General features: G+C 42.9%; 1 protein-coding gene across 1 annotated transcript in view; it reads left to right on the top strand.

The window, feature by feature from the left end:
- Positions 1-26,898, top strand: part of LOC143785094 (low-density lipoprotein receptor-related protein 2-like) — a 102,028-nt gene that overhangs the window by 17,977 nt on the left and 57,153 nt on the right. The window contains exons 11-19 of the mRNA XM_077273770.1: positions 10,906-11,134; positions 12,415-12,540; positions 12,631-12,852; positions 13,006-13,311; positions 17,339-17,545; positions 17,622-17,741; positions 21,093-21,263; positions 22,454-22,669; positions 25,481-25,716. Of these exons, the coding sequence (XP_077129885.1) occupies positions 10,906-11,134; positions 12,415-12,540; positions 12,631-12,852; positions 13,006-13,311; positions 17,339-17,545; positions 17,622-17,741; positions 21,093-21,263; positions 22,454-22,669; positions 25,481-25,716 (1,833 nt within the window). The remainder of the gene's footprint in view (positions 1-10,905; positions 11,135-12,414; positions 12,541-12,630; positions 12,853-13,005; positions 13,312-17,338; positions 17,546-17,621; positions 17,742-21,092; positions 21,264-22,453; positions 22,670-25,480; positions 25,717-26,898) is intronic.

Here is a 26,898-nt window from a genome sequence, read left to right as displayed (position 1 = left end):
TACTAAGCGCGGCCCTGCGCTTAGTAACCCGATGTTTACCCTGGTTACCAGTGTAAAATATCGCTGGTATCGTCGCTTTTGCTGTCAAACACGGCGATACACGGCGACCTAGCGACCAAATAATGTGCAGACCTTCTAGCAGCGACCAGCAATTTCACAGCGGGATCCAGATCGCTGCTGCGTGTCAAATACAGCGATATCGCCATCCAGGTCGCTGCAACGTCACGGATTGCTGGCGATATCGCCTAGTGTGACGGTACCTTAACGCTAAACCAGGAAGTGTCCCAACTAGAACTACTCCCACCCCTCCCAACTGGGAAATTCCCTCATGCTCAGAGAAGCACGTGGGTGCCCTACTTATTGGTAGCAGGTTCTTAGGCCAGTCACACGTTCAGGATTTTAGTTTTTTACCTCGGTATTTATAAGCCAAAACCAGGAGTAGCTGAATAATGCAAAATTGGTGTGCATATTTCTACTATGCTTTTTCCTCTGATTGTTCCACTCCTGGTTTTGGCTCACACACGGAGGTAAAATACTGAATGTGGCCTTACTGATGTTTTGGAATCTTTAATACTGGAGTTGGTGATTAAGTTAAAGCCAAAAGTAGATAGTCCAGGCAGAAATTAATTATGAATGCAGCCAATCTGGACTCTGCTTTTAACATTCAAGAATTATTAAAGGGGTTGGTCAAAAACATGTATGCAGTCACATGCCATGAGGTTTCTCCAGTCTCGGCGCTGGGAATGGAGATTGTTAGTGTGCGATATGCATACTCCAGGCCAGAATTAAACTAAATGGATGTGGCCTAATTCAATGCAAGCATATTGAGCAGGGCTGGAAACTGCCTAGTCAGAATGTGGCCAGGAGTACAGAAACCGCATACCTGTAGTCGTGTAACTACTGTTCTCAGCACGGACGCTGTAGAACCCTCAGTGCCCAATGTGAGAATTCACGTCTGCAGTCAGTGACTGCAGACTTGTCTTAGACTGGACAACCCCTTTAAAGAGTCTGATTTTCATTATCAACATTACCCCTGATAATGTTACGCTTCTCTAGTGACTAGTACAGGAGAGCATTGTTCTATGAAGTACAAAAGTTGTGATATAAACTTGTGTTTTCATGACTAACTAGAAGCCTGGACAGGACGATGGCTGCACATAGTTTCTTGGACTTTGCAAATGTTTCTATATATTGCATATAGACCCCCCCCCCCCCCCCATGGGTACATTGAGGTACATTGGTTAAGAATGTCTAGTTTGTGCTAGTTTTCGATCCAATTACAAATGCTACACCTAGAACGTTGTGGTGAATGACTGCTGCTGACTGTCCTCCAGTAATTGGTGTACTCGAAGGTTCAGGACAGTCAATTAAATTATTTTAAAGATAGGTTTAATATCATTGCTTCTAATTTTGTAGATGACTAATGTAACTTACAAACAACATCTTTCACAGAATACATGTTGACCTGAACTGCGTTTTTAGACATTCACTTTCCAGATGAGGTACTATGTGCACCACATTGAACATGTCCTAGACTGAAGGCATATATGTTCTAGGTGAAATAAAACAAAGTAACTTGCAAAGAGGGATCCCAGCACTTCTGGCAAATGCCTGAGGGGATTGGACTACATCAGTTTCGACGTTGATGGTATTGTTCTCAAAATGCCAGTTTGCAAGATACTTTTGGCCTGCTGGAAGCCAGTGCTACACAGGTTGTTGGTGTGATGGCGTCACTGCATGGTGATGCCGGCATCCACTGCACACAATAGATTTGTAAAGTAGCAGCTGTGGTAGATGTTGGGGCTGGATTAGGTTAGGGGAAATATATATTTAATTTTTTTTTTTTTTTTTTTTTTTTTGAGCTATGGTGCCCATATAGTATTGTGGTTGTGAGGGGACAATCATTCTATATGGTGCCTGTAGGGGACCATCAAATTTTATTGGGTTTGAGGGGGGATCTTCATACTACATGGGGTGTGACCATTATTCTGTATTGGGGACTGTAGAGGCCCATACATGGTGGGATCACAATCGCACTGTATTGGAGCTGTGGGAGGACGCCAATTGTACTGTATTGAGGCTGAGAGACCATCATGCTGTGTGGTAACATTAATACTATGTAGGGCACTGTAGTGGAGCCGATCATGCTGCGTAGGGGACTATGGTGAACGTTGTACTGTGGAGGTCAGTGCTGGCAATCCTAATGTGTGGAGGGTTGGAAGACTCTTGTATGGGATTTATGGGTCCAACATGCTGTGTAGGTAGAAGAATGTAAGAACCTGCTGAGTATACATATATGGTCTGCAGAGCACTGGTTTAGAACAAATACGAACATATGGTGAGATCAGATCTAGTATAGTGGTTTTAGTTCAAGAAGCACATGCAGCTATATAATTTTTATTAAAACGTGTATGGTGTGTATTCTACTCATGTACCGCACCTTTCTGCTTCTCTTCTTGGTGATATTACCACATCTCCCACTAATCGGCTAACAGCATGCGTGACCCGGCAATGGCTTTTACAATGGAAGCCAATGGTGCCTCGTTCTGACACTCCTTAATCTTGCATTATTGGGAATTGTGGCAATCACTGAAAAGTGAAGAGTGGTAGGAGTAAACTACTGTAATACTTACACTACATGCATAAATGTAGGTGGGAGTGCTTCTTTAACAAACAAGGCAGGATTATCACGATTATAAATGCTGATATTTGTTATATTGCATTACCATTATTAAATCTTTTATATAGCGTGGTTATTGGAATTAGTAGCAGAAAATTATTTATTTCCTGCAGGCATGATTTAATTAATGGAGACCCTAAACTCCAGAAGGGGATGGAGCCAGCATGGGCCTCTGAGATTTCCAATTGCAGGGCTGAATTTTATCAAAGTTGTCCCTGAATCAGTGCGTACTTGTAGATTAACATTATGCAATATCAGGAGGCGTCTTCTAAGGTCTGCAGGATATTGTCATGTATTAGTGACTTGAAGAAGTTGGGCAGTAATAAAATCCTAATAACTGCAATGGCACAGAAGGTCATGTAGGGCTCCTAAAGAGAAGCCTTGTCTTGAGTGTTTTTGTTTTGTTTTTTCTTTTATTCACACAGAAATGTGCAATGTTTGTAGCATAAAAAAATTAATCTTATGGAGTGCATTTTTTTTTATTTTTTTTTTATTTAAACCTTTAGGTAAACGCATAATTCTTGTTCTGATTAATATAATTGACACTTGGGATCTGAAGGGAATATTTAATCTTTTAGAACGGGTAGCACTCTAAGGGTATGTGTCCACGTTCAGGATTGCGTCAGGATTTGGTCAGGATTTTTCATCAGTTTTTGTAAGCCAAAACCAGGAGTGGAACAACTAGAGGAAAAGTATAACAGAAACATATGCACCACTTCTGCATTTATCACCCACTCCTGGTTTTGGCTTACAAACACTGATGAAAAATCCTGACCAAATCCTGATGCAATCCTGAACGTGGACACATACCCTTAGGGTATGTTTCCACGGTCAGGAAACGCTGCTTATTTGACGCTGCGCAGAGCTGCAGCATCAAACAAGCAGCGTCCAGATGTTCCAGCATAGTGGAGGGGATTTTATGAAATCCCGTCTCCACTATGCGTGGAAACCCGCACGCGGCGGCCCTGCGACTCCGGACATGCTGCGCGTCTTTTCAGATCGCAGCATGTCCGTACACCTTGCGGGGACGCAGCGTCCCCGCAAGGCATATCACAGGGCGCTATGGGAGAGAGCGATCATCCCGGATGTGAAGAATTAACACATCCGGCATGATCGCGTCCCAGAAAGGGGGCGGGGCTTAGCGCCGAGCGGCTTCGCCGCTGCGGCGATACCGCCGGCCATCCTGACAGTGGAAACATACCCTTAGGCTGCTTTCACACTAGCGTCAGCACGGGGCAGTCGCTATGCGTCGGCCCGACGTGCGCGTTGTGAAAAGTGCTTCCGCTGCCCACGTCAGGCATCAGTCTTACGACGCTTCCGCTGCCCCATTGTAATATCCGGGGAGGAGGGAGCGGAGTTTCGGCCACACAGGCGCGGTCGAAAATGGCAGGCACGACGGGCAAAAAAAGTTACATGTAACTTTTTTTTCTCAGTCGCCCATGACAGCACAACCAGAGATGGAGTCCGCCCTTCAGGGACAGGAAACCCTACAGGATAAAAGGGCGGTACCTCTCTCCTGCCTCAGTTTTGTTTCCTGTCCCTGACAGGCGAACCCTCAGGATCGGTACCTGTAATCCGGAGCCGACCAGTGGGGGTATGACGGCGGGGAGGCCCCTGTCACCGCTGGCTCGGTGTCCGACGCCGCCGCTTCTGGGTCCGATGGGGCTGCAGAGCGAGCGGAGGGAAGCGCCGCTGCCTCCCCGGATCGGGGTAGGAGCCTTAGGGACCCGGCGTGCCTCTGCTGAGAGGCCTGGTCCGGAGCGGCAGCCTGGTGTGTGTGAGAGCACCAAGAAGGCCGCCGCACCGGATATAGATGCGTCTACTTCCGGGTCCCGGGGAGCGTGCATGCGCACTGGGGACCAGCGCTTCCCTGCAAACGCAGCCTGGAGGAGGGGTGACCGGCGCGCCTTTCAAAAACACAGCTGTGAGAACACTCGTCGCTGCATACAGTCCCATTATGGCGGACAGCGATGAGCAGCTCCAGTCAGCGCAGCCCTTACAGCCACCGGTGCAACAACAACGTCACCACCAGCGCAAGGTGGGCGGAAGGACCTCTGCAGGCACCCGAAGTTCCCGTTCCAGGAGCCATTCTACGCCGCAGAGTAAAGCCTCCAATATATCCAGCCAGCCGGCACCTTCTACTTCGGGTCTCATTCAAGATCCCGTGCCTCCTCCAGAACTGGTACTTGTAGCTGCGCAAGATGGGTGAGTGATCTTCGTGAAAGTTCACTAAATAATTAGGGTCCCCCTTTTCCGTTGTTTTTTAGGCAAGGAAAAAAACGGAAAAAACCAAACATAGAGACTGCCCCCTATGTGGAGAACCCCTAGCACAGAGCTGGGATAAAAAACTATGCGGTTCCTGTATAGGTCAAGTCCTCTGTGAAGAAACCCCCAGTTTTGCCTCTGAATTACGTTCGGTAATTAGATCAGAGGTAGAAACAGCATTTAAATCCCTTAAAGGGGAAGGGGTTAAGGAGAGATCACCTGTCCCCCTGTCTCACTCTGATCCTTCTAGTGCTGATGAGGATGTGTCAGACAAGGAAGGTTCCTCCTCCTCCTCAGACACTGAGAGTGGAGGCCGCCACTGCTTCCCCTTAGATGAAATTGATGCCCTGGTAAAGACTGTAAGATCTACAATGGGGGTTATAGACCCACGTCCTGACAAAACGGTACAGGACATTATGTTTGGCGGCCTGGGCCAGAGAAAACGCAGAGTTTTTCCACTTAATGAAAATGTGCAAGCCCTGATTAAAAAGGAGTGGGAGAAGCCAGAAAGGAAAAATTCATCCGTACCCTCCCTTAAAAGGAAATATCCTTTTGCGGAAGATGACTCTATAGCATGGGATAAAGCCCCTAAACTAGACGTGGCAGTCGCTAAAGCGTCAAAGAAATTTGCTCTCCCCTTTGAGGACATGGGTACGCTAAAAGACCCCCTTGATAAAAGAGCCGACACCTTCCTAAAAGGAGCCTGGGAGTCAGCAGGGGGATGTTTAAGGCCCGCCATAGCGGGAGCATGTACTTCCAGATCTCTGATGATTTGGTTAGACAATCTGGAGAAACAGTTAAGGGATGGAGTATCCCGGCAAAAAATAATTGAATCAATTCCCATGATTAGAGGGGCGGCAGCCTTCTTGGCTGACTCTTCGGCGGATTCCATTAAGCTGACTTCAAAATCGGCAGCCCTGTCTAACGCGGCGCGTAGAACGCTGTGGCTGAAAAATTGGCCAGGCGATCTACAGACAAAACAAAAACTTTGCTCAATCCCATGTGAGGGAAAATTTCTGTTTGGCGAGACTCTAGATGACATTTTACAAAAGGCTGGAGATAAGAAGAAAGGATTCCCTAACTTGGCCGCACCATATCTCAGACGGCCCTTTCGGAACAGAAAATTTTTCCGCAGGCGCCCCCCTAGAGAACAGAACAGGTGGGAGGAGGGGAGGAATAGAGACAGAGGCTTCCTCTTTGGCAACTCCCCCAGAAATAAAAAAAAACCCTAAATGACACCTCACCCAGGGTGGGAGGGAGACTGTCTCAATACCTTCCGGCCTGGGAAAAAATCTCCTCCAGTTCCTGGATTCTAAATCTAATAAAAAGGGGCCTTCAATTAAACTTTACCACCCTTCCCCCCCCAACACTATGCGGTCACTCCATTTAAACCTTCAGGGCGGCAACAACAGGCCTTGGAACTAGAGATCTCAAAACTAATATCCAAAGACGTGATCCGAGAAGTTCCGTCATCGGAAAGAGGGAAAGGATTTTTTTCCCCATTGTTCCTGATTCCAAAGCCGGACGGCTCGTTCCGCACAATAATAAATCTCCGGAAATTGAACAGCTATGTAAAGAATCAAACATTCAAAATGGAATCGATAAGGTCCACAATAAAAAACCTGTTTCCAAATTGTTTCATGGTAGTGTTGGATCTCAGCGACGCGTACTATCACGTCCCCATCCACAAAAACTCACAGAAATTCCTCAGACTAGCAGTAGTCATGGAGGGAGTAGTGAGAGAATACCAGTACAAGGCCCTCCCGTTTGGCATTTCAGTAGCGCCCCGTGTTTTTACCAAGGTGGTAGCAGAAATGATGGCCCACATAAGGGAGGAGGATGTTATTATAATACCATACCTAGACGACTTCCTGATTATCAGCGATACAGCCCAACATTGTCGCCAACAGTGCAGCAGAGTGATAAAAACTCTAACGGAGTTAGGTTGGCTCCTAAATCTCCAGAAATCAAAACTAGAACCGACCATGGTACAAGAGTTTCTGGGCCTAACTCTGGACTCGGTTCTACAGGAATGTCGCCTTCCAGACCCAAAGATACAAAAAATACTAAGCATTGTGTCCGCAGCTCGCTCAAATCCTCATATGACCTTGAGAGGAGCGATGTCACTGCTGGGGTCCCTTTCGGCCTGTCTCCCGGCAGTACAGTGGGCTCAGATCCACACAAGAGACCTCCAGTGGGATGTCCTAAAAAATCAGCTTACACTGAAGGGATGCCTGGAAGGTCGCATGACTCTAAGTTCAGACACTATTCGTTCCCTAGACTGGTGGCTAGATTCCAACAACCTATCAAAGGGAGTTCCGTGGGTGATAGATACACATCGAATAGTTACCATGGACGCCAGTCCTACAGGGTGGGGAGCTCACCTGGGAAACAGTGTTACTCAGGGGGTCTGGACAGATCGAGAATACCAGGTATCCTCAAACCAAAAAGAACTTTGCGCAGTAAGCCACGCTCTGTCAGTTTTTCTTCCCAAACTACGGGGACAGCATGTCCGGGTTTTCTCGGACAATCAAGTAGTAGTGGCCTACCTGAACCACCAGGGGGGAACCAGATCACGAGCCCTGATGGATACTACTTCCCAAATCTTCTCCTTGGCCGAACATCACTTCCTATCCCTCTCGGCATTACACATAAGAGGCGTAGTGAACAAAAAGGCAGACTTCCTAAGCCGTACCCAGCTGAAACAGGGGGAATGGGCTCTGAACCAAAGGGTCTTCGATCAGATCACAAAAATCTGGGGGGTACCAGCAATAGACCTTTTCGCCAGTCTAGAGAACAGGAAAGTAAAACAGTTTTGTTCTCTAGACCACAGAGGGAACCCCCGAGCTCTGGATGCATTCTCGATTCCCTGGACTCACGGTCTGACATATGCCTTTCCCCCTTATATACTGATACCGGCAGTCCTACGGAAGATAAGACAGGACAGGGCGAGAATCATTCTAATAGCCCCGTTCTGGCCCAAAAGAGCCTGGTTTTCTTGGCTGAGAATCTTATCGGTCACAGATCCCTGGATCCTCCCGGATCTTCCAGACCTCTTATCACAGGGGCCGGTGTTCCACCCTCAGTCGGCAAATCTACACTTGACAGCGTGGAACTTGAAAGGTCACTGCTAAGGGCAAAGGGCTTCTCAGATAAGGTAGTGTCCACACTATTAAAAAGTAGGAAAACAATAACTACTAGAATCTATGGTAAAACTTGGAAAAAGTTTCTGTCCACCTCCGGTGTAAGACTACAAGATGGGGTTCCAATAAATAAAATATTAGAATTCCTACAGAAAGGCTTGGATATGGGCCTAGCGGTGAGCACCTTAAAGGTACAAGTAGCGGCCTTAGGGGCATTATACAATGATAGTATTGCCACTAATCCATGGGTAGCAAGGTTTATTAAAGCCGCAGCACGTTCTAGGCCAATAAAAATCAGAAGCCCTCCATCTTGGGACTTAAACTTAGTTCTTTCGGCTATGACAGAACCCCCATTCGAACCCATAGATTCGATACCACTTAAAGTCTTATCCCTTAAAATGGCCCTTCTTACAGCCCTAACATCTGCCCGTAGGATTAGTGATCTTCAGGCTCTATCTGCAAACCCTCCCTTCACACAGATAATGGATGATAGGGTAGTATTGAGGACAGATCCTGCTTATCTACCCAAAATGGCTTCCAATTTCCATAGATCCCAGGAAATAATCCTTCCATCCTTCTGCCCAAACCCGAAAAATCAAAAAGAGGAAAAATTCCACACCTTAAATGTGAGAAGGTGTCTAATACACTACCTAGAGTCCTCCCGTCAGTGTAGGAAGGAAGGCTGTCTTTTTATCTGTTTTCAGGGGCCTAGAAAAGGACTCAAAGCCTCCAAAAGCACTATAGCTCGTTGGGTCACTGATGCGATAGCCTTGGCATACTCGTCCACGGGAAATGCAGTTCCTGAAGGACTCAAGGCACACTCTACAAGGGCTATGGCGACCTCCTGGGCCGAAAGGTCGGAGGTACCAATAGATAAAATCTGTAAAGCGGCCACCTGGTCAACACCTTCAACCTTCTTTAGGCACTATCGTTTAGACTTAGCCTCTTCGTCGGACTTAACCTTCGGAAGAAGGGTCTTACAGGCTGTGGTCCCGCCCTAAGCAATAATCTCTGCAATTCTCTCTGGTTGTGCTGTCATGGGCGACTGAGAAAGTCGTAGTTACTCACCGATAACGGTGTTTCTCAGAGCCCATGACAGCACCTGCTTATTCCCCCCCCTATCACGTGTGCGGTGAGCACCTTATTATATGAAGTGTGTTCGATTTTAGACACGGTGTAATCTTCATAAGTTTTTGCTAAAATATGTTTATTTCTTGTTGTCACTAACCTGGAGGACCTCTGATGCTCTGTAAACTAAACTGAGGCAGGAGAGGTACCGCCCTTTTATCCTGTAGGGTTTCCTGTCCCTGAAGGGCGGACTCCATCTCTGGTTGTGCTGTCATGGGCTCTGAGAAACACCGTTATCGGTGAGTAACTACGACTTTTTTTTGTGCCGACGGTCCGCCAAAACACGACGCAACCATCACACGACGGATGTGACGTGTGGCAATGCGTCGCTAATGTAAATCTATGGGGAAAAAACGCATCCTGCGGACAACTTTGCAGGATGTGTTTTTTTTTTTTTTCCCTAAACGACGCATTGCGACGTACAGCAAACAACGCTAGTGTGAAAGTAGCCTAAGCTACAGTTCATTTAACCTATCCCCAACCTTGGTTTGACCTTGATGCCATATACTTTTTATTTATTTATTGTTTTCTTAATGCACCTTACTCTTTAACAACCATCAAGTGACATAAACAGGGTTAAGTCACATGTCAAGTGTGACAACCTCCCACCCCCCTCAACTGATCCTCCACATGTGCTCCTCTCTGGGGTCTTTGGATTCCCATATAGGGTTATTAACTCACAAAAACTACAGTTTCCATCTGCATTGCAAATCCAAGTGTTAGCACTGATGCCATGTCCTACTGGCTGATTCAAATCATTGCTTCTCGCATGGTACATGTGACAACATCCATGTTGGCGGGAATAAATTAAGCCTACGACATGTGATGTACTTATGGCATCTAGGAAGGCACCTTTGGGGCAAGTAATTAGTATAAGAACAGGAGACCTGGGAACTAGGAGTAAAGTGAATATCAAAATTTTAATTAATTTTTTTTCAGAAAAATAGTCCCCAGATGCTTTGCTCTGTAATGCTAAAACTCTGCCTTAGGCTGGTTTCACGCGTCAGTGGCTCCGATACGTGTGGTGACCGTTTCCTCACATACCGGAGACACTGACATGTAGACACATTAAAAATAAATGTGTCTCTGCAGATGTCAGCGAGTATTCACGGACCATGTGTCCGTGTGCAAAATACGGAGAATTGTCAGTGTTCGTGGGAGCACACGGACCCATTAAAGTCAATGGGTGCATATAAACAATGCTTTAAGTCATAGTTAAAATTGAAACAAATTGTTTCAATACACGGACAGCACACAGGTTGCACACACGGATAGGACACACGAATAGCACATGGATGGCCTACGTGCACACACGGACATGGATAGCTCCGGGACCGTTTCTTCCGGTACCGGAAGAATCTGGACGTGTGAGACTGGCCTTACTCTCCTTCCTCAGGTTCAGCAACAGCTCACTGCTGCTTCAGTGATTGTCTGCAAACCTGTTGATGTGACATCAGCACTACAGCTAAGCACTGCAGACAAATGATATCAGGGCTGCTGTGCAGAGCTGATGCTGGACCCACTAGGATGAGTAATGCGCTGTGATTATATGCCACAAGCTGTTCCTAAGCACAAAGGCTTCACGAAAATGGAAATGCTAGGGTGTTGATTATTTAAAAAAAAAAACTGAATAAAAAAAAAAAAAAAAAATTGCTTTATGGTGCACTTACGCTTTTGTCTTCAATCTAGTCAATAGAAACCATTAAAACTGATGGAAGTGGAAGATTTACTTTCCCAAATGTCCTGCACAAAGACCAGAATGTCCTGGGTTTGTCAATCTTTGAAGGATGGTTCTTTATGGCTGATGAAAGTCACCTGTTTTCGCTGTTAAGAAATAATCCAAAGGAGAGAAGGCTATTAATGAACACGTCTAATGTATCGGCATTCACTGTTCTACATGAGCTGCAGCAACCTAATGGTGGGTGTTCATGTCCTCAGTCTTTATATAGCGAATGTCAATGAGATGACTACAATTTAAGGTCAGAAGGGATGCACCAAGGCATATTGCTACAAGAAATGCTGTGTGAGGTTTTATCTAGTCCCCAGAAAATGCATGCTATGGCTGGCTTCACAAGTTCTCCTCTCGGTATGTGTGGGAACCATGATGGTTGGACTGACCGTAGGTCGCCTGACTCTAGCTAAAAGCTTGATGAGGAAATTTGACACTGGTTCTGTGCAATAGACCCATGGGCCATCGCGAAATCATGGTTTGTACACAAATATGCTTTAAATGCCTGCCGGTGAATATTTTTGTACTTGAAATAAAGTTTGAATCTGTATGTGCTACACAGATTTTGCAATGGAAAGGGTGAAATCTGCATTGAAATGGCACAACTAATTGACATGCTGCATATTTAAAAAATCTACACTGCATGTCGAGTTGCATGCATAAAATATCAGATGGGATTTTGCATCTTTTATATAAATTGCTAAGGTTCTACAGTATGGTGTGTATTTTCTGCACGCATATCATGTGGAAAATCCAACATGTGAACTAGTGATGAGCGAGAGTGCTCGGATAAGGTGCTATCCTGAGCATGCTTTTGTGTGAAGTGTCTTCGGCGTGCCTGAAAAAATATGTTCGAGTCTCCTGTGGCTACATGCATGTACAATTAAGCAATCCCTGCGTGCTATGGCTGCAGAACAGCTGTGAGATATGCAGCCACGGGAACTCAAACAGTTTTCAAGCACGCCAGTCGCTCATTTAGCATACGAGCGTGCTCTGCTAACTCCTTACGCGAGCATGTTGGCTCATCACTATTGTAAAATAAACATACTGGTTCCCTTGGGACATCCACTCCCATCCAAACCTTTATTTATTTTAAGTTTCCCAAAATTTGCTTAAGTTGAGAATGTGAAAATGTGGTACACTTTTTTTTTTTTTTTTTTCCCCCATGTACGTATCTAACAAATAAAAATTTCCACTCGCTAAACTCTCATGGATTGACTTTTCTGTAGAGCACTCTCAGGAGTAAAACTGACAGTGCCTGCTTACCCTCCCTCTACACAGTGACCTCTGCATATGGCACATGCCCAATGGAATCCATGACTTTGTGATCTCTGTCCCTGTGGCTGATAGAAAACCAAATTCTGAACTCCGTGGCCAAGCAAAGTGGCTAGCCCCACGATTTGCTATGAATGATGTAAGCTGATACAATGAGAAGTAAACCTTTTAATAACTGCATTTAACTCTTCTAGAGGGCCCATCTCCATGTTCAATACGGACCTGTAGTCATATCTGTCTGCTATCGCCTGTCATGGCCAAATCCTACAAGTGTGCATGTCCTGCAGGACTGTTTCTCTTGCCATCGGGAAAATGTGAAAGTGAGTACACTTATAAACGTGTGTCATTGATAAACTTTGAAGTCAAGTTTTCATGTATTATACAGAATTTTTTTTTAATTTTTAATATAGATTTTAAGCTTGTATATGGAAAGCGTGATGGAATTTATTTATTGGAACTGGGATTTCAGGGCGTCGTTATAAAACACGCTATTATCTGGAAGATGCCAAAGATAAATTTGATGGCTGTTGACTGGAAAAGAGACTTTGTGTACTGGACAGATGAGCATGGTCTTCTCCTGCGGTCTGATGGCTTCTCTGAAAATCCTAGAGTTATCCATACTAGTGGTGCAGGTATTTTCTGTATGTATGTGCTTGAATAATGTGTGAATACTGGCAAAAGGCATGGGAAACTAGAATTTGTTGTAGATTAAACTTTTTAAACACTTTTTCAAAACTGGACTAAACAACATTTGCCTTTAGCAAATCTTTTTCTTTTTCCTCCAGTGTGCGTGGTGAAAATAGACATTGCTACAGGAAACATTTATTGGCTTCCTTGCGAAAAGAACAAGATATGTTTGACCAAGCATTCTGGATCCGGGACTAAGGTTATTTATGAGTCCAAGAAGTCCATACAGCACTTGCTGCTTAACTGGGAAAAGGCATTTCTGTATGTAGTGGAAGATGACCATCTAATCCGACAAATGAATCTTACTGGTGGTGAAGTGGAGAATGTATTGAATGGCACAACATTTACACACATGAGTTTGGATATCAAATCCAATAGCATTGTGTGGACCTCACCAGATTATAGTAAGTATCCTCAAATACTTGTAAAAATGAAGTGCTTGCTCTGTATCTTAAACTAAGCTGGGACTGGCTGGTGAATTTCGGTATGAGGTAACGCAGACTGCACTGACTGCCAGTGAGTAGAAGCCCATCCTAGGGGTATGTGCACACGGAGTTTCTTCGCATGAAGTTAAAAAACTACAAGTTGTGATTGGACAGATTCTGCTCTAAAAACAAGGCAAAAAACAGTGTGAACACACCCAAATACAAGTTGGCCATTCTTATTAAAATATGGGTGAAAATTACACTTACATGCTGAGATTAGTGATTCTTTTAAATGCCGCTGTATATCTCATTGCGGCACAGAGGCGTGCCATTCTTAAATGAATGGTGACACTCAAAAGTAGAACTCTTGCTAAAACAAAAAGCCTTCATACAGTAATTTCCAAAGAAATATGCTTATGGCCTCTTAGAAGAAGGCAAAGAAAATGGTAAGGGAAGAAAAATCCTAGAAACTGTTAGAAGGCCAATTCTGACCAATTTGGCATTAATGAATCTACAGATGAGGAAATCAACGGTCAGATTCTAAAAGCTGAATGTTCAAGTTTGACAGTACAATTAGATGGAGATGGGTGGTCTGTAAGGGTTGTCAGAAAAATCTTCTTTACAAGCTTAAGGCCACATTCACACATTGAGTATTTGGTCAGTATTTTACCTCGGTATGTGTAAGCCAACATCAGGAGTGGCACAATCGGAGGAAAAGAAATAATGGAAACAAGTCACCACTTCTGTATTTATCACCCGCTCCTGGTTTTGGCTTACAAAATACAAAGGTAAAAATACTAAGCAAATACTGAATGTGGCCTTAACTGTACTGTTAGGTTAAAAACCTAAAAGGTGAACTGTAATATTAGTTGGGATGCATGTTAGGACTGGCACTAAACATACAAAACCTAAGACTAAAGCAAAACTAGCAAACACCCTGCAGTAAATTTTAAAATACATTTTAATGGCAATAGTGCATGAAAATAACATGGCTTACTGCAATCAAAAACTCAGGCAGATCAGCCCAACAGATGCCCCTTTTACCATGCCGAATACGCCAGGTTATTGGAGTAACACTCTCTCAGCTCTCTGAGCTCAGAGGATAAATGAGTGACCCACCAGCCATACAACCTTTGAGCCTGAGGAAATGGAGAAAAGAAAGTTAGCTCACTGCAGCAAAAGCAATTGAGGGCGAATGTACAACTTACATTTTTTAGACTGCCATCTCCCAATTTTTTCTGAGTTAAGGAATTGCATAAACCTAAACTAGCAGCAGTAGTACCCTCTCCAATCCTGAATGAATGGGAAGTGAACCCAAAACCATCCAAGTGAAGCAGACTCAAGCACTTCTTTAAAATAAAATTGAACTGATAAACAGTTGCAGGGCAACCGTTGCTATGACAAAAAAACCAGGGACGACTCCCCTACATTTTAACCAAACTTCCACATTGCTAACTGGGCAAACTAAAGAATCTGGACAACGAAAGTGACTGATGTACCTCTACCACACTGGTCTGTCTTGGACTTTTTGTATGAAAATCAACATATTAGACGCAGAAACCTTGACATCTGACAAACACAAATGAACTTTGGAATCCGAAATTAATTCACTGACCCGGAGTGCAGCAAAAAACTCCGCGACGAAAGCCACATGAAAGAGCAACTTCATAATCGTCACAACATACCTTCTCTAAAGCACTGCACTCCGGTGGCTTTCCAGGATATCTGTCCAGCTGTGCACTTATTCACACATCATTTAACCTATGGTAAGATGTTAATGCTAGAGGTTAGGACCAGTCTTGACTAGGGTCGCCTTAATGCAGTGGGATGGAAAAGTGTGTATGTATATATGTATATATATATATATATATGTGTGTGTGTGTGTGTGTGTATATGTATATATGTGTGTGTGTGTATATATGTGTATGTGTGTGTGTGTATATATATATATATATATATATATATATATATATATATTTTTTTTTTATATTTTTTTTTTTTTAAATGTCGTGTAAGTTGTGTGCACTGTTGCTATTTCTGAATTATTTTTTTTTCTTGGGTTTTGTATGTTAAAGTTGTATCCAGATGTTGCAATGGACCAGTAAGCCCAGACCTCAACCCAAAGGAAATTTTCTGTGGACATTTAATATAGCTGTACATAAATGCACTACCATTCAAAAGTTTAGGGTCACTTAGAAGTTTTCTTATTTTTGAAAAAGCAGTTTTTTTTTCCAATGAAGCTAACATTATATGATTCAGAAATACGCTTTAACAATGCATAATGTGGTAAATGACTATTCTAGCTGCAAATGTCTGGTTTGTAATGCAATATCTTCATAGGTGTATAGAAGCCCATTTCCAATAACCATCACTCCAGTGTTCTTATGGTACTTTGTGTTTCCTAACTGTGTAAGAAGGCTAATGGATGGTTAGAATACCCTTGAAAACCCTTGTGCAAGTATGTTAGCACAGCTGAAAACAGTTTGGCTGATTAGAGAACCTATAAACCCAACCTTCCTTTGAGCTAGTTGAGAATCTGGAGCATTACATTTGTTGGTTCCATTAAACTTTCAATGGCCAGAAAAATGAACTTTCATGTGAAACTCGACAGTCTATTCTTCTTAGAAATGAAGGCTATTCCATGAGAGAAATTGCCAAGAAACTGAAGATTTCCTCCACCATGTATACAGTGTGTACTACTCCCTTCAGAAGAGAGCACAAACAGGCTCTAACCAGAGTAGAAAGAGAAGTGGGAGGCCACGCTGCACAACTAAGCAACAAGACAAGTACTTTAGTCTGTAGTTTGAGAAATTGATGCCTCACAGGTCTTCAACTGGCAGCTTCATTAAATGGTACACGCAAAATGCCAGTTCAACGTCTACAGTGCAGAGGTGACTCCGGGATGCTGGCCTTCAGGGCAGAGTGGCAAACAAAAAGCCATATCTGAGACTGGCTAATAAAAGGAAAAGATTTATATGGGCAAAAGAACAGACATTGGGCAGAGGAAGATTGGAAAAAAGTGCTATGGACAGACAAATCCAAGTTTGAGGTGTTTGGATCACACAGAAGAACATTTGTGAGATGCAGAACAACTGAAAAGATGCTGGAAGAGTGTCTGACACAATCTGTCAAGCATGGTGGAGGTAATGTGATGGTCTGGGGTTGCTTTGGTGCTGGTAAAGTGGGAGATTTGTCCAAGGTAAAAGGGATTTTGAATAAGGAAGGCCATCACTCTATTTTGCAACACCATGCCATACCCTGTGGACAGCGCTTGACTGGAGCAAATTTCATCCTACAACAAGACAATGACCCAAAGCACACCTCCAAATTATGCAAGAACTGTTTAGGGAAGAAGCAGGCAGCTGGTATTCTATCTGTAGTGGAGTGGCCAGCACAGTCACCAGATATCAGCCCCATTGAGCTGTTGTGGGAGCAGCTTGACCGTATGGTACGCAAAAAGTGCCCATCAAGCCAAAACAATTTGTGGGACGGGCTTCTGAAAGCATGGGGTGAAATTTCTCCAGATTAACTCAGCAAATTAACTGCTAGAATGCCAAAGGTCAGCAATGCTGTAATTGCTGCAAAGGGAGCATTCTTTGAAGGAGAGAATTTATTTCAAATAAAAAAATTTTTTTTCCAACCTTGTCAATGTCTGGACTAGATTTTCAATTAATTTGGCAACTCATTTGATTACTTAAAGTGAGTTTTCATGGAAAACACAATTGTCTGGGTGACCCTAAAGTTTTGAACCGTAGTGTACATGCTCAAACATTAGCTTAAATATATTTTTATAATAAAATGCAAGAGAATTCTTCCAGAACAGACCGAATCATACAGAAAATTATAACTTCATGTCATCTACAAGCTAATTTATGGGTTGTACATACTTTTTTGGGTTCTTTATTTAGGCATAGTGTTGTGGTTGCATATTATTTTTTTTTTTTTTTTTTTTTCCGTTCTGATTGTGTAGAATCGTGACCATACATGTTTGCTATTTTTCTCCTAGGTTTGTATTCGTTTAGCCTTCTTAAAGATAAACTCCTCTATTTAAAAGAGAACTTCACAAGCATACTAATGGATTCCTTTGAACCATATCTGATTTCTTACAAAAATCTGTTTATTGAAATTTGGGACCGAAAAACCATGAGGCTTGTTTCCACTTTCAATGAAGCAAATGTTACCAAACTTGTAATGGCATCCAGTTATGTTAAAGGTAATACTTTCTTAGTGTCTCAAAACCATATTATTCTGATGGTTTGTTGCAAATTAACTTGTCTTTGTATTTTAAGGAAGCCACTCTGCCTGCAGTGTGGACAATGGTGGCTGCACATCAGAAGAAATCTGTGTTCCTGGGTTTAAAGACTCTAAACACTGTGTATGCCCAGATGACCGGGTTAGCTGCTCCAGAGGTAAGTTTTCCAGGTTGCTGCTTTTTAACGTGCAGGTATTGTAATGGCCCTCAATTGATCTATTCTGTTTATCTTTAGAATCAATCCATTTATACCTTTCAACAAAACTGCAGGAATAACTTCAAATTTAGTCACAACCACAATGTCTAAAAGCAGGTTCTGAATTCCCGCATTCTTTTTGAGGTCAAAATTGTCTTGATGGCCTCTGATGCTATAAACTAATTCCCTGTGAACAGAGTATTGAGTGATTTAATTTCTGATCCATAAAATTTGTCAACTTAATTCTTTGTATTTAAGTATGCGTCTTTAGAGGTGTAATACAGTTCTACGAGGCACTAAGTATATTTCTTTTAACAGGGAACCTGTCAGCAGGATTGTGCACAGTAACCTACAGTGTCGGGTTGGCACCGTTAAACTGATTACAATGATACCTGGGTTGATGAAATCAATATTGTGGTTTAGTCTTTATTTTCAGTTTTGAGTTGATATGCTCGTGCTCTGAGGAGGCCTGTGGGTTCTGATCTGTAAGGTCACTGACCTGCCCCCTATCAGAAGCCAATCTTGCATAATGATTATGTATCTTGAAAGAAAAAAAATCCCCTTCTGCAAGCACCTGCGCCGCAGCATGATTGCATCTGTGGATGTAATCCTTTGCTTTCATGTTCATAAAACAGAAAATTGCGCCGCCTGTGCAGTAGCGGCTATCTGCTATCTGATAGCTGCTACTGCGCAGGCGGCACCATCTTGCTAGAGCGAAAAAAAGATCTCCACGAAGATTGCAACACCTGCACAGTAGCAGCTACAGGATTGCCGATAGCGGCTACTGCGCAAGCGCGGCCAGTGCCATTTTGAAGCTTTATTTTTTTTATGGATAACTAAGAAATGAATTGCATACACATTATAGATGCGATCATGCTGCAGCGCAGGCATGTCTGCCTGCTGAAGAGGATTTTTTTTTCTTTTCAAGATATAACTATATACAGTACAGACCAAAAGTTTGGACACCTTCTCATTTAAAGATTTTTCTGTATTTTCAGGACTATGAAAATTGTACATTCACACTGAAGGCATCAAAACTATGAATTACCACATGTGGAATTATATACTTAACAAAAAAGTGTGAAACCACTGAAATTATGTCTTATATTCTAGGTTCTTCAAAGTAGCCACCTTTTTGCTTTGACTGCTTTGCACACTCTTGGCATTCTCTTGATGAGCTTCAAGAGGTAGTCACCAGGAATGGTTTTCACTTCACAGGTGTGCCCTGTCAGGTTTAATAAGTGGGATTTCTTGCCATGGGGTTGGGACCATCAGTTGTGTTGAGCAGAAGTCTGGTGGATACACAGCTGATAGTCCTACTGAATAGACTGTTAGCTGCTTTTTTCTTGCCATGATGCAAATTCTAATTAAAGAAAAATGAGTGGCCATCATTACTTAAAGAAATGAAGGTCAGTCAGTCCGAAAAATTGGGAAAACTTTGAAAGTGTCCCCAAGTGCAGTGGCAAAAACCATCAAGCACTACAAAGAAACTGGCTCACATGAGGACCGCCCCAGGAAAGGAAGACCAAGAGTCACCTCTGCTTCTAAGTTTATCCGAGTCACCAGCCTCAGAAATCGCAGGTTAACAGCAGCTCAGATTAGAGACCAGGTCAATGCCACACAGTTCTAGCAGCAGACGCATCTCTACAACAACTGTTAAGAGGAGACTTTGTGCAGCAGGCCTTCATGGTAAAATAGCTGCTAGGAAACCACTGCTGAGGACAGGTAACAAGCAGAAGAGACTTGTTTGGGCTAAAGAACACAAGGAATAAACATTAGACCAGTGGAAATCTGTGCTTTGGTCTGATGAGTCCAAATTTGAAATCTTTGGTTCCAACCACCATGTGTTTGTGCAACGCAGAAAAGGTGAACGGATGGATTCTACATGCCTGGTTCCCACCGTGAAGCATGGAAGAGGAGGTGTGATGGTGTGGGGGTGCTTTGCTGGTGACACTGTTGGGGATTTATTCAAAATTGAAGGCATACTGAACCAGCATGGCTACCACAGCATCTTGCAGCGGCATGCCATTCCATCCGGTTTGCGTTTAGTTGGACCATCATTTATTTTTCAACAGGACAATGACCCCAAACACACCTCCAGGCTGTGTTAGGGCTATTTGACCAAGAAGGAGAGTGATTGGGTGCTACGCCAGATGTCCTGTCCTCCAGTCATCAGACCTGAACCCAATCGAGATGGTTTGGGGTGAGCTGGACCACAGAGTGAAGGCAAAAGGGCCAACAAGTGCTAAGCATCTCTGGGAACTCCTTCAAGATTGTTGGAAGACCATTCCCGGTGACTACCTCTTGAAGCTCATCAAGAAAATGCCAAGAGTGTGCAAAGCGGTCATCAAAGCAAAAGGTGGTTACTTTGAAGAACCTAGAATATAAGACACAATTTGTTGTTTCATACTTTAAGTATATAATTTCACATGTGTTAATTCATAGTTTTGATGCCTTCAGTGTGAATGTACAATTTTCATAGTCATGAAAATACAGAAAAATCTTTAAATGAGGTGTCCAAACTTTTTGGTCTGTACTGTATTATATTCATTATGTAAACTAGAGGGCAGGTCACTGAAAGATCAGTGACCTGTCAGAAGCCATACACATGAATAATCAGAGCACCACATGCAGACCACCCACAGGCCGCCCAAAGCACGGGTATATCATTAACTCAAAACTGAAAACTAAGATTAAACCACAAGATGGATTTCGTCAATCGAGGTATGATTGTAATCAATATAATGGCGCTGACCTGACACTGTGTATAGGTTACTGTGCACAATCCTGCTGACAGGTTCATTTTAAGAAACTCAATGTGCAATGCTCAAAATAAACACATGCACACTTGTGAAATTCCAACAATCTAAACCTGAATGCTCATATAGATGGATTCAGAGTTAAATAAAACCTAGGTACTGTATGTGATCTTGTTTCTTATGCCAAAAATCCAATTTTATTTAAATAAGCTGTTAAGATCCGTGGGCCGGACACTGATCTGCCTCCAGAGCCTAATTTTAAATGAAAGGGGGGGGGGGGGGGGGAGTTGGTGATCACTGATTTGTGGATAAAATAAAATAAATAAATAAATAAATAAATAAAACCTGCATAACACTCTTAATCTGACTGTTTTATACTTGAATCAATTAAAGTTTGAATTTAAATATCCCTCGAATTAAAAATTTATTTTCCTTTTGACCATTGACTAAATTGTGTAATTTTTCAATTTGACTTTATGCATCAAAGCAAAATGACATCTTTAAGTACTGTAGTTTTTTTTTTGTTTTTTTTTATTTGACATGTGCATGGCAGGTGAAAATGCTTTAAAAGGAAAACTCTCGGAGACCTTGACTTGTCAACGTGCATTTCTTCCATGTCGGGATGGAAAAGAATGTGTGGCTGTAGAATTTATTTGTGATGGTGAAGAAGATTGCTTCGATGGATCTGATGAGCAAAATTGCACGAGCTATTGTAACAAAGCAGGTAACGATTGCTTGGGGAAAAGTTTTTATTAAAGCTGATCTTGCAATACCCAGTATTTTCCAATCTATGCACACTAATCAAAACACAGTACAAAGTTTGATTTATTTTTGTTGTTTTTGCATTATTTTTGAACACTAGCTTTAGAACTACAATGCAACAATTGGAACTAAATTACATCAATCGAATAGAAGATTTTAACATGGTCATGAAATTGACAGGCTATGTCCACGATGAGTTTTTCAATTTGATGCTGTGTTTTTTCGCTGCATCGACCCAGTCTTGCAATCTCAGCAGAGTGGATGGGATTTATAGAAATCTGATGCCCACGTGCTTTCTTCACTCAGTATAAACCTGTGGGGTGCTTCAGAGCTGCAAAATAACAATTTCTCTTGGTTACGCTGAGTTTTATCTGCAGATTTTCTCCATAGACTTGTATTTGTTGCAGATAATCTGCAGGTAAAAAAAAAAAATGTAATCAGCACATGACTGTATCTAGAGGTAGAGGTTCGTAATGGCCAAATAACAGGAAATATTAAAAATACAGCTATTTTGTTTCACATGACACTAACACACAAAAACGGGGATAAACGCAATGAAGAAATGCAGGTAATACAGAAAATTTGCAAAGTCAAACGCATTAAAAGCTCAATGTGGAAGCATTGCCTAAAAAGGTCTAGAATAGTGGCATTTGGATGTTTCATCAGCAGTTAACAAAAACTCTAATAACTCGAAGTGTCGGACTGGATTGTCAAGGGCCCACCAGTATCCAACTCCAGGGCACCACTTTTCACCTACATGCAAATGTGACTATCGTCAATCATAAATTTATATAACAATGAACTGGGTAGATTAATAAATGAGTATAATGCTGCTTTGGTCTGTACATAGGGATTCAAGTATATTGTGTCAAGAACTGCTCATATAAGAGGGTGGTGGCCCACTCCTGCACAGGGGCCCACCGGAGGATTCTCCTGTGGACCAGTCCAAGCCTGCATGCACATATCACTCAGCAAGACCTTGGTCTTACAAATTGTAAAGTGGCTATGCACGTCAGTGCTGCTAGACCATATGGCTTAGTCACAAATAGAAGAAATGATTCTTGGCCATATTTGAAGAATATCCCAATCATGGATAAGACAGAAAAGGTCTGTTAAAGATTTGTGCTCATATTTTATTTATTTTTTTTTAAGGAATGTTTCAATGTATAACCGGTAATAAATGTATTGAAGATCGGTATCACTGCGATGGTGTGCGCCACTGCCTTGATGGCTCTGATGAGGAGAAATGCTGGAGTCCCTCAGAGAACTGTGCCATGCGCTGTGATAGAAACACTCGTTGTATTCCTCAGAGCTTTATATGTGATGGAAAACCAGACTGCTTTGATGAGACAGATGAGCAAGTCTGTGGTAAGCTTTATTTTATATTTGGTTTAAGTTCCATTTAATGTATGCAAACGCTCAGTATATACCGTACAGTTAACTCCAGAGTAATAATCGGCAAATCCTCCAACTAAAGCAGTTTTCTCTTGCTTTGACTGTACATCCACTACTCATCTGCGCAAAATGTAAAATCTACTTCTGACCATTTGCAGAGCACCCTTTCCACTTCCCCCCCCCCCCCATTTGTACTGTAATGATGCCCCCCTCCTTGTCCTCCAGTAACTGTATATTCCCAAATAAAATGATACAGCAGTGTTGTCCCCAATAAATGTAATGCTTATTGCCTTTTGTATATGATTACAATTCAATTTCCCCCACACTTGTGATGTACCTCTTCATAGCCTCCAATAAAGTAATAGGCCCCATGCATTAACAATATCCTCATAATGTGGACCTTATGTAGTACTAATGCTTACACTAGTTATAAACATCTCAACTGAACCCACTCCCATGCTAAGCAGGTTTTTCTTTCACCTTCTGCTGGACCAGTACCTGCCCCATACTTGCTTTATAGCTTCAGGCTCATAAGAGACCCAAAGCTGCAAAGCATGTTCCCGTACTCTGCAGTTGCAGGCTTCTGATTGTTGTATTGAATGACTCTTGTTATCCATTGACTATTTTGTTCAAGTAGTCTGTGTTTTTTTTTTTTTTTTTTTTTTTTTTTTTTCACAGGCTTCTGATTGGCCTGTGACTATAAAGTGTGGGACAGGAAGCCAGTGGCTCTCTAATCCACAATGGTTTTCAACTGGTAGCTCACCTGATGGACTCTATCCACAGTTACGGTCGCATTCCCTGTGATGGCGATGATTTTGTTCCTGATTTTGTGGATGTAGACTCTCGCAATCCTTTCTCTCATCATGTAATTACAAACAAACTCTGTTAAGAACATGGCTCTGTAGGGGCCATATCAGCCCTTCCAGGACTCCTGGTTCTTCATGCTGAAACATTGGGTCATTGTCCTGCTGCAAAATGAGTTTGCATCCAAAGATTGAAGCTAATTGGGTGCTGTTGGTGTCGGAGGCAGAGCAAGGATTAACGTGGGGTTTACTTTAACAGATCTACTCCTCACAGGGAAAAAATGGAAGAAACTGCATAAATGAACAAGTGGTTTGGAACTCTGGGTAAATGAGTGTAGGGTATAAGATAGAAAGTTCAAGAATAGCAAAACTTATCAGTCTGACTTCAGAACGCAGTTTGAGTGGTGATTGTTGGCGCCAAGACTCTGGCGCATAAGGGGTCCAGTGTAGTCCTGGAAGAGATGGCGTACTGGATCCTGGTGGCAGCGGTGAATCCTCGTGGTCTGGTAGCCGATCAGGGGGGTCTAGGAGCGGTGAGCAGGAAAGAACACTGTCCTTTGCCTTGTCAGTCCAGAGACAATAATTGGTTGAAAGCAGGTGTAACGGGAAACCACTCACGGCAACTTCCTCGATGATACGTGTGTGCGTCATTGTCCTGACTACAGGACTTGACACTCACGGTCAATGCTGTCAGACGAGGCCAAATACGTCTTTGTCGGCAGTGTCTGTTACGGCTCTCAGACCACTCTTGCTGTGGTCTGCTTTCTCCAACAGTAGGAGCCCTGACATTGCCCTCCTGTGCGTTCCCGCGCGCTGCAGCTCTTTTCACTTGGCTTCGCCCCCTACACCCGAGTGCAAAGGTCAATTCGGGGTCTTATGCTTTCCCCTGTGCAACCTGGGTGGCAGCCCTGATAGTTCCAGATCCGTCAGAGTAGCTATGCCTGATCTGGGTGTTCCCCTTACATTGGCTTTAAGAATGGGTAATATTAAGGATGATGGATGTGCTGGTTCGGTAATTTTAATATGAAGATGACCATTAATGCCATCAGTGGGACCAAGCTGCACCTATCTTATGTCTGTAGAAGTCTGGCCAGAAGTGGTCATTGAAAAGTTGTGACTAAAAACCTTTAACATGAAACAAATGTCCAGGCCAACAAAGTGACTTTTGTGCAGAAACGTGAAGAGGTGCACTGAACTGAGTCAAAAATTTGATATGTCTGTAACAGACAATTTGTCATAGAAGGGCAAGTCGGCTGTAAAAAGAGGAAGCATGACTTGGATTGCCTGCAAATTTGGGGTTGCTAATGGCATTTTGGCAAAAATTAATGGTTAATGCTAGGAAATGCATGCAGATGCATATACATCATGCATTAAAATCAGGATTGTTCATTGTTTGCTCCCATTTCATTTATTCAGCAGGGCAGCAACGCCAAAAAATGTCTTTAAGAATTATTCTTGGCTTAAAGAACCATGAGTCCTGGAAGTGATTTTTCTATGGGCTCTAGAGCCCTGAACTAACCTTGAATCCATTTGGGTTTGCATGAAGATGCAGAAGTGTTTGCAGAAGCCTACATCCACAGAGAATCTGTAGCAAGTCCTTGGAGGTTTAAAACTACCAACCTGCCAAGTTCCTTCAAAAACTGAGTGCAACGGTGGCGAGAAGAATTGATGCTCTCATGTTATGAAGGCAATGGGGACGTGCGTAACTCAAATATTGATTTAAATTTCTTTTGTTAATTCACTTAGTTTATTTTCCAATTAAAATGCAAACAGTTTTTGTTAGCTTTTTTTTTTTTTTTTTTTTTTTTTTTTACTTTGAACCATTTTTCCATACCTGCATAAGACTTCAGCTGTTATACAGTTTGTGTGATATATTCTGAGAAATTCAGCACAGGGTTTTGGACCTAAAACCTCACAGGTAACGGTAGGTGGAGCTTCATTTGAGGGCAAATCTCTGACCATAATCTGATTTTACTTCCAGTGCCTAAGGAGTGTAGCAGGGGCAAGTTCCAATGTACAAGTGGACAATGTGTTCCCTACAGTATGCACTGTGATGGAGACAACGATTGTGATGATCACTCAGATGAACTAAACTGCATAATCTCTAAACCTGTACACTGTCAAAATGGGGATTTCAGGTGTCAAAGTGGTGAATGTATCTTAAAAGAATGGAAATGCGATGATACCAAAGACTGTAAGGATGGAAGTGATGAAAAGGTAAAAATGGATGATATACTAAACCCTCACACTGCTTCAGTCTTTCCTTGTGCACTGAACCCACAGTACAATGCAAGTGAAAGGAGTTGAAATCTTCCTTTGTGTGCATTTTATAGCAGATGGCCTTTCAGTGTTGCATATTTCATACAGTACAATAAATGATTAACTGTCAAAGGGGACATCCACTTCTCAGACAAACAATCTTGCATTACAATTTTCCTTAACATGTTAGGATGGTGCCGATGCCAAGAATAAGGTTTTTCATTCCATCAGTGCAAGGTCTTCTGGCTCCCACGGCCTGCATGATGTTATGTCACACGAGCCCTGCAGCCAATACGTGACTGCTAATGGACCGAATCACACTCCTTCCTTCGGACAAAACTGGCATCCCGAAGTCCATGGGCAGGGTGTTTGGTAGGTCTCACCTCCAATATGGCACAGTGCTTCCACCCAAATCTTATCGGGAGCAGTAATGGGATGCCGGAGGGTCTTCCACTTCAGCCAGGGGTTGACTCCTATCAACACTCTGTATACAATCACAAGATGAGCTTGGGACACTTTAACAGGTTTATTTATATAGTGGAGAAATGGTGACCTATTGTTACTTGTGATCTACAAGTACAAAAGCAATACAGGGCTTTGCAGTTAACCTGAATACTTCCACTTTGGCTGCAGCAATGGAAAAAACACAGTTCAGTGTTGAAATGGCTGCTGCGGGTGATGGTGCGATGGAAGTCTGCTGGTGCATGTAAAGCCATAGGAACAAGATGTCCCTCCACAGCTGGTTCAATTATAACTATGTTAAACCACAAGTCCCAACAATGTTCCCTTTATAAATGGCTCTTGTGGTCTCACTGGGGTCAATTATAAAAGTCCCAGCAAGCTATGCACTCAATGTGGCAGTTCTGCAGTCACACAGGGTTCCAGCCATGAGCTGCAGGATTCAGTTGCTTAGGGGTGCAAGGTAGTTCTTCATGGGAAGCCAGGAGGAGATGGGCAGCTTGCCTGGACTGTAGTTGTGGTGCAGCTCCAAGGCTCTGTCCTCACATGGAGCTGCAGGACTATCGGTCTGCACACTGCTCTTCCTGGATCACTGCTGTCTCCTCTGGTAATGGCGGCAACCATCATGTTCTGTTACTGTCTCCTCCTCCTCCCTTCTCCAGCTTGCTCAGCCAATCAGCC

The sequence above is a fragment of the Ranitomeya variabilis genome, chromosome 1 (assembly GCF_051348905.1).
Source record: "Ranitomeya variabilis isolate aRanVar5 chromosome 1, aRanVar5.hap1, whole genome shotgun sequence".
NCBI lineage: Eukaryota > Metazoa > Chordata > Amphibia > Anura > Dendrobatidae > Ranitomeya > Ranitomeya variabilis.
This window is presented reverse-complemented; position numbering and strand designations above follow the sequence as displayed.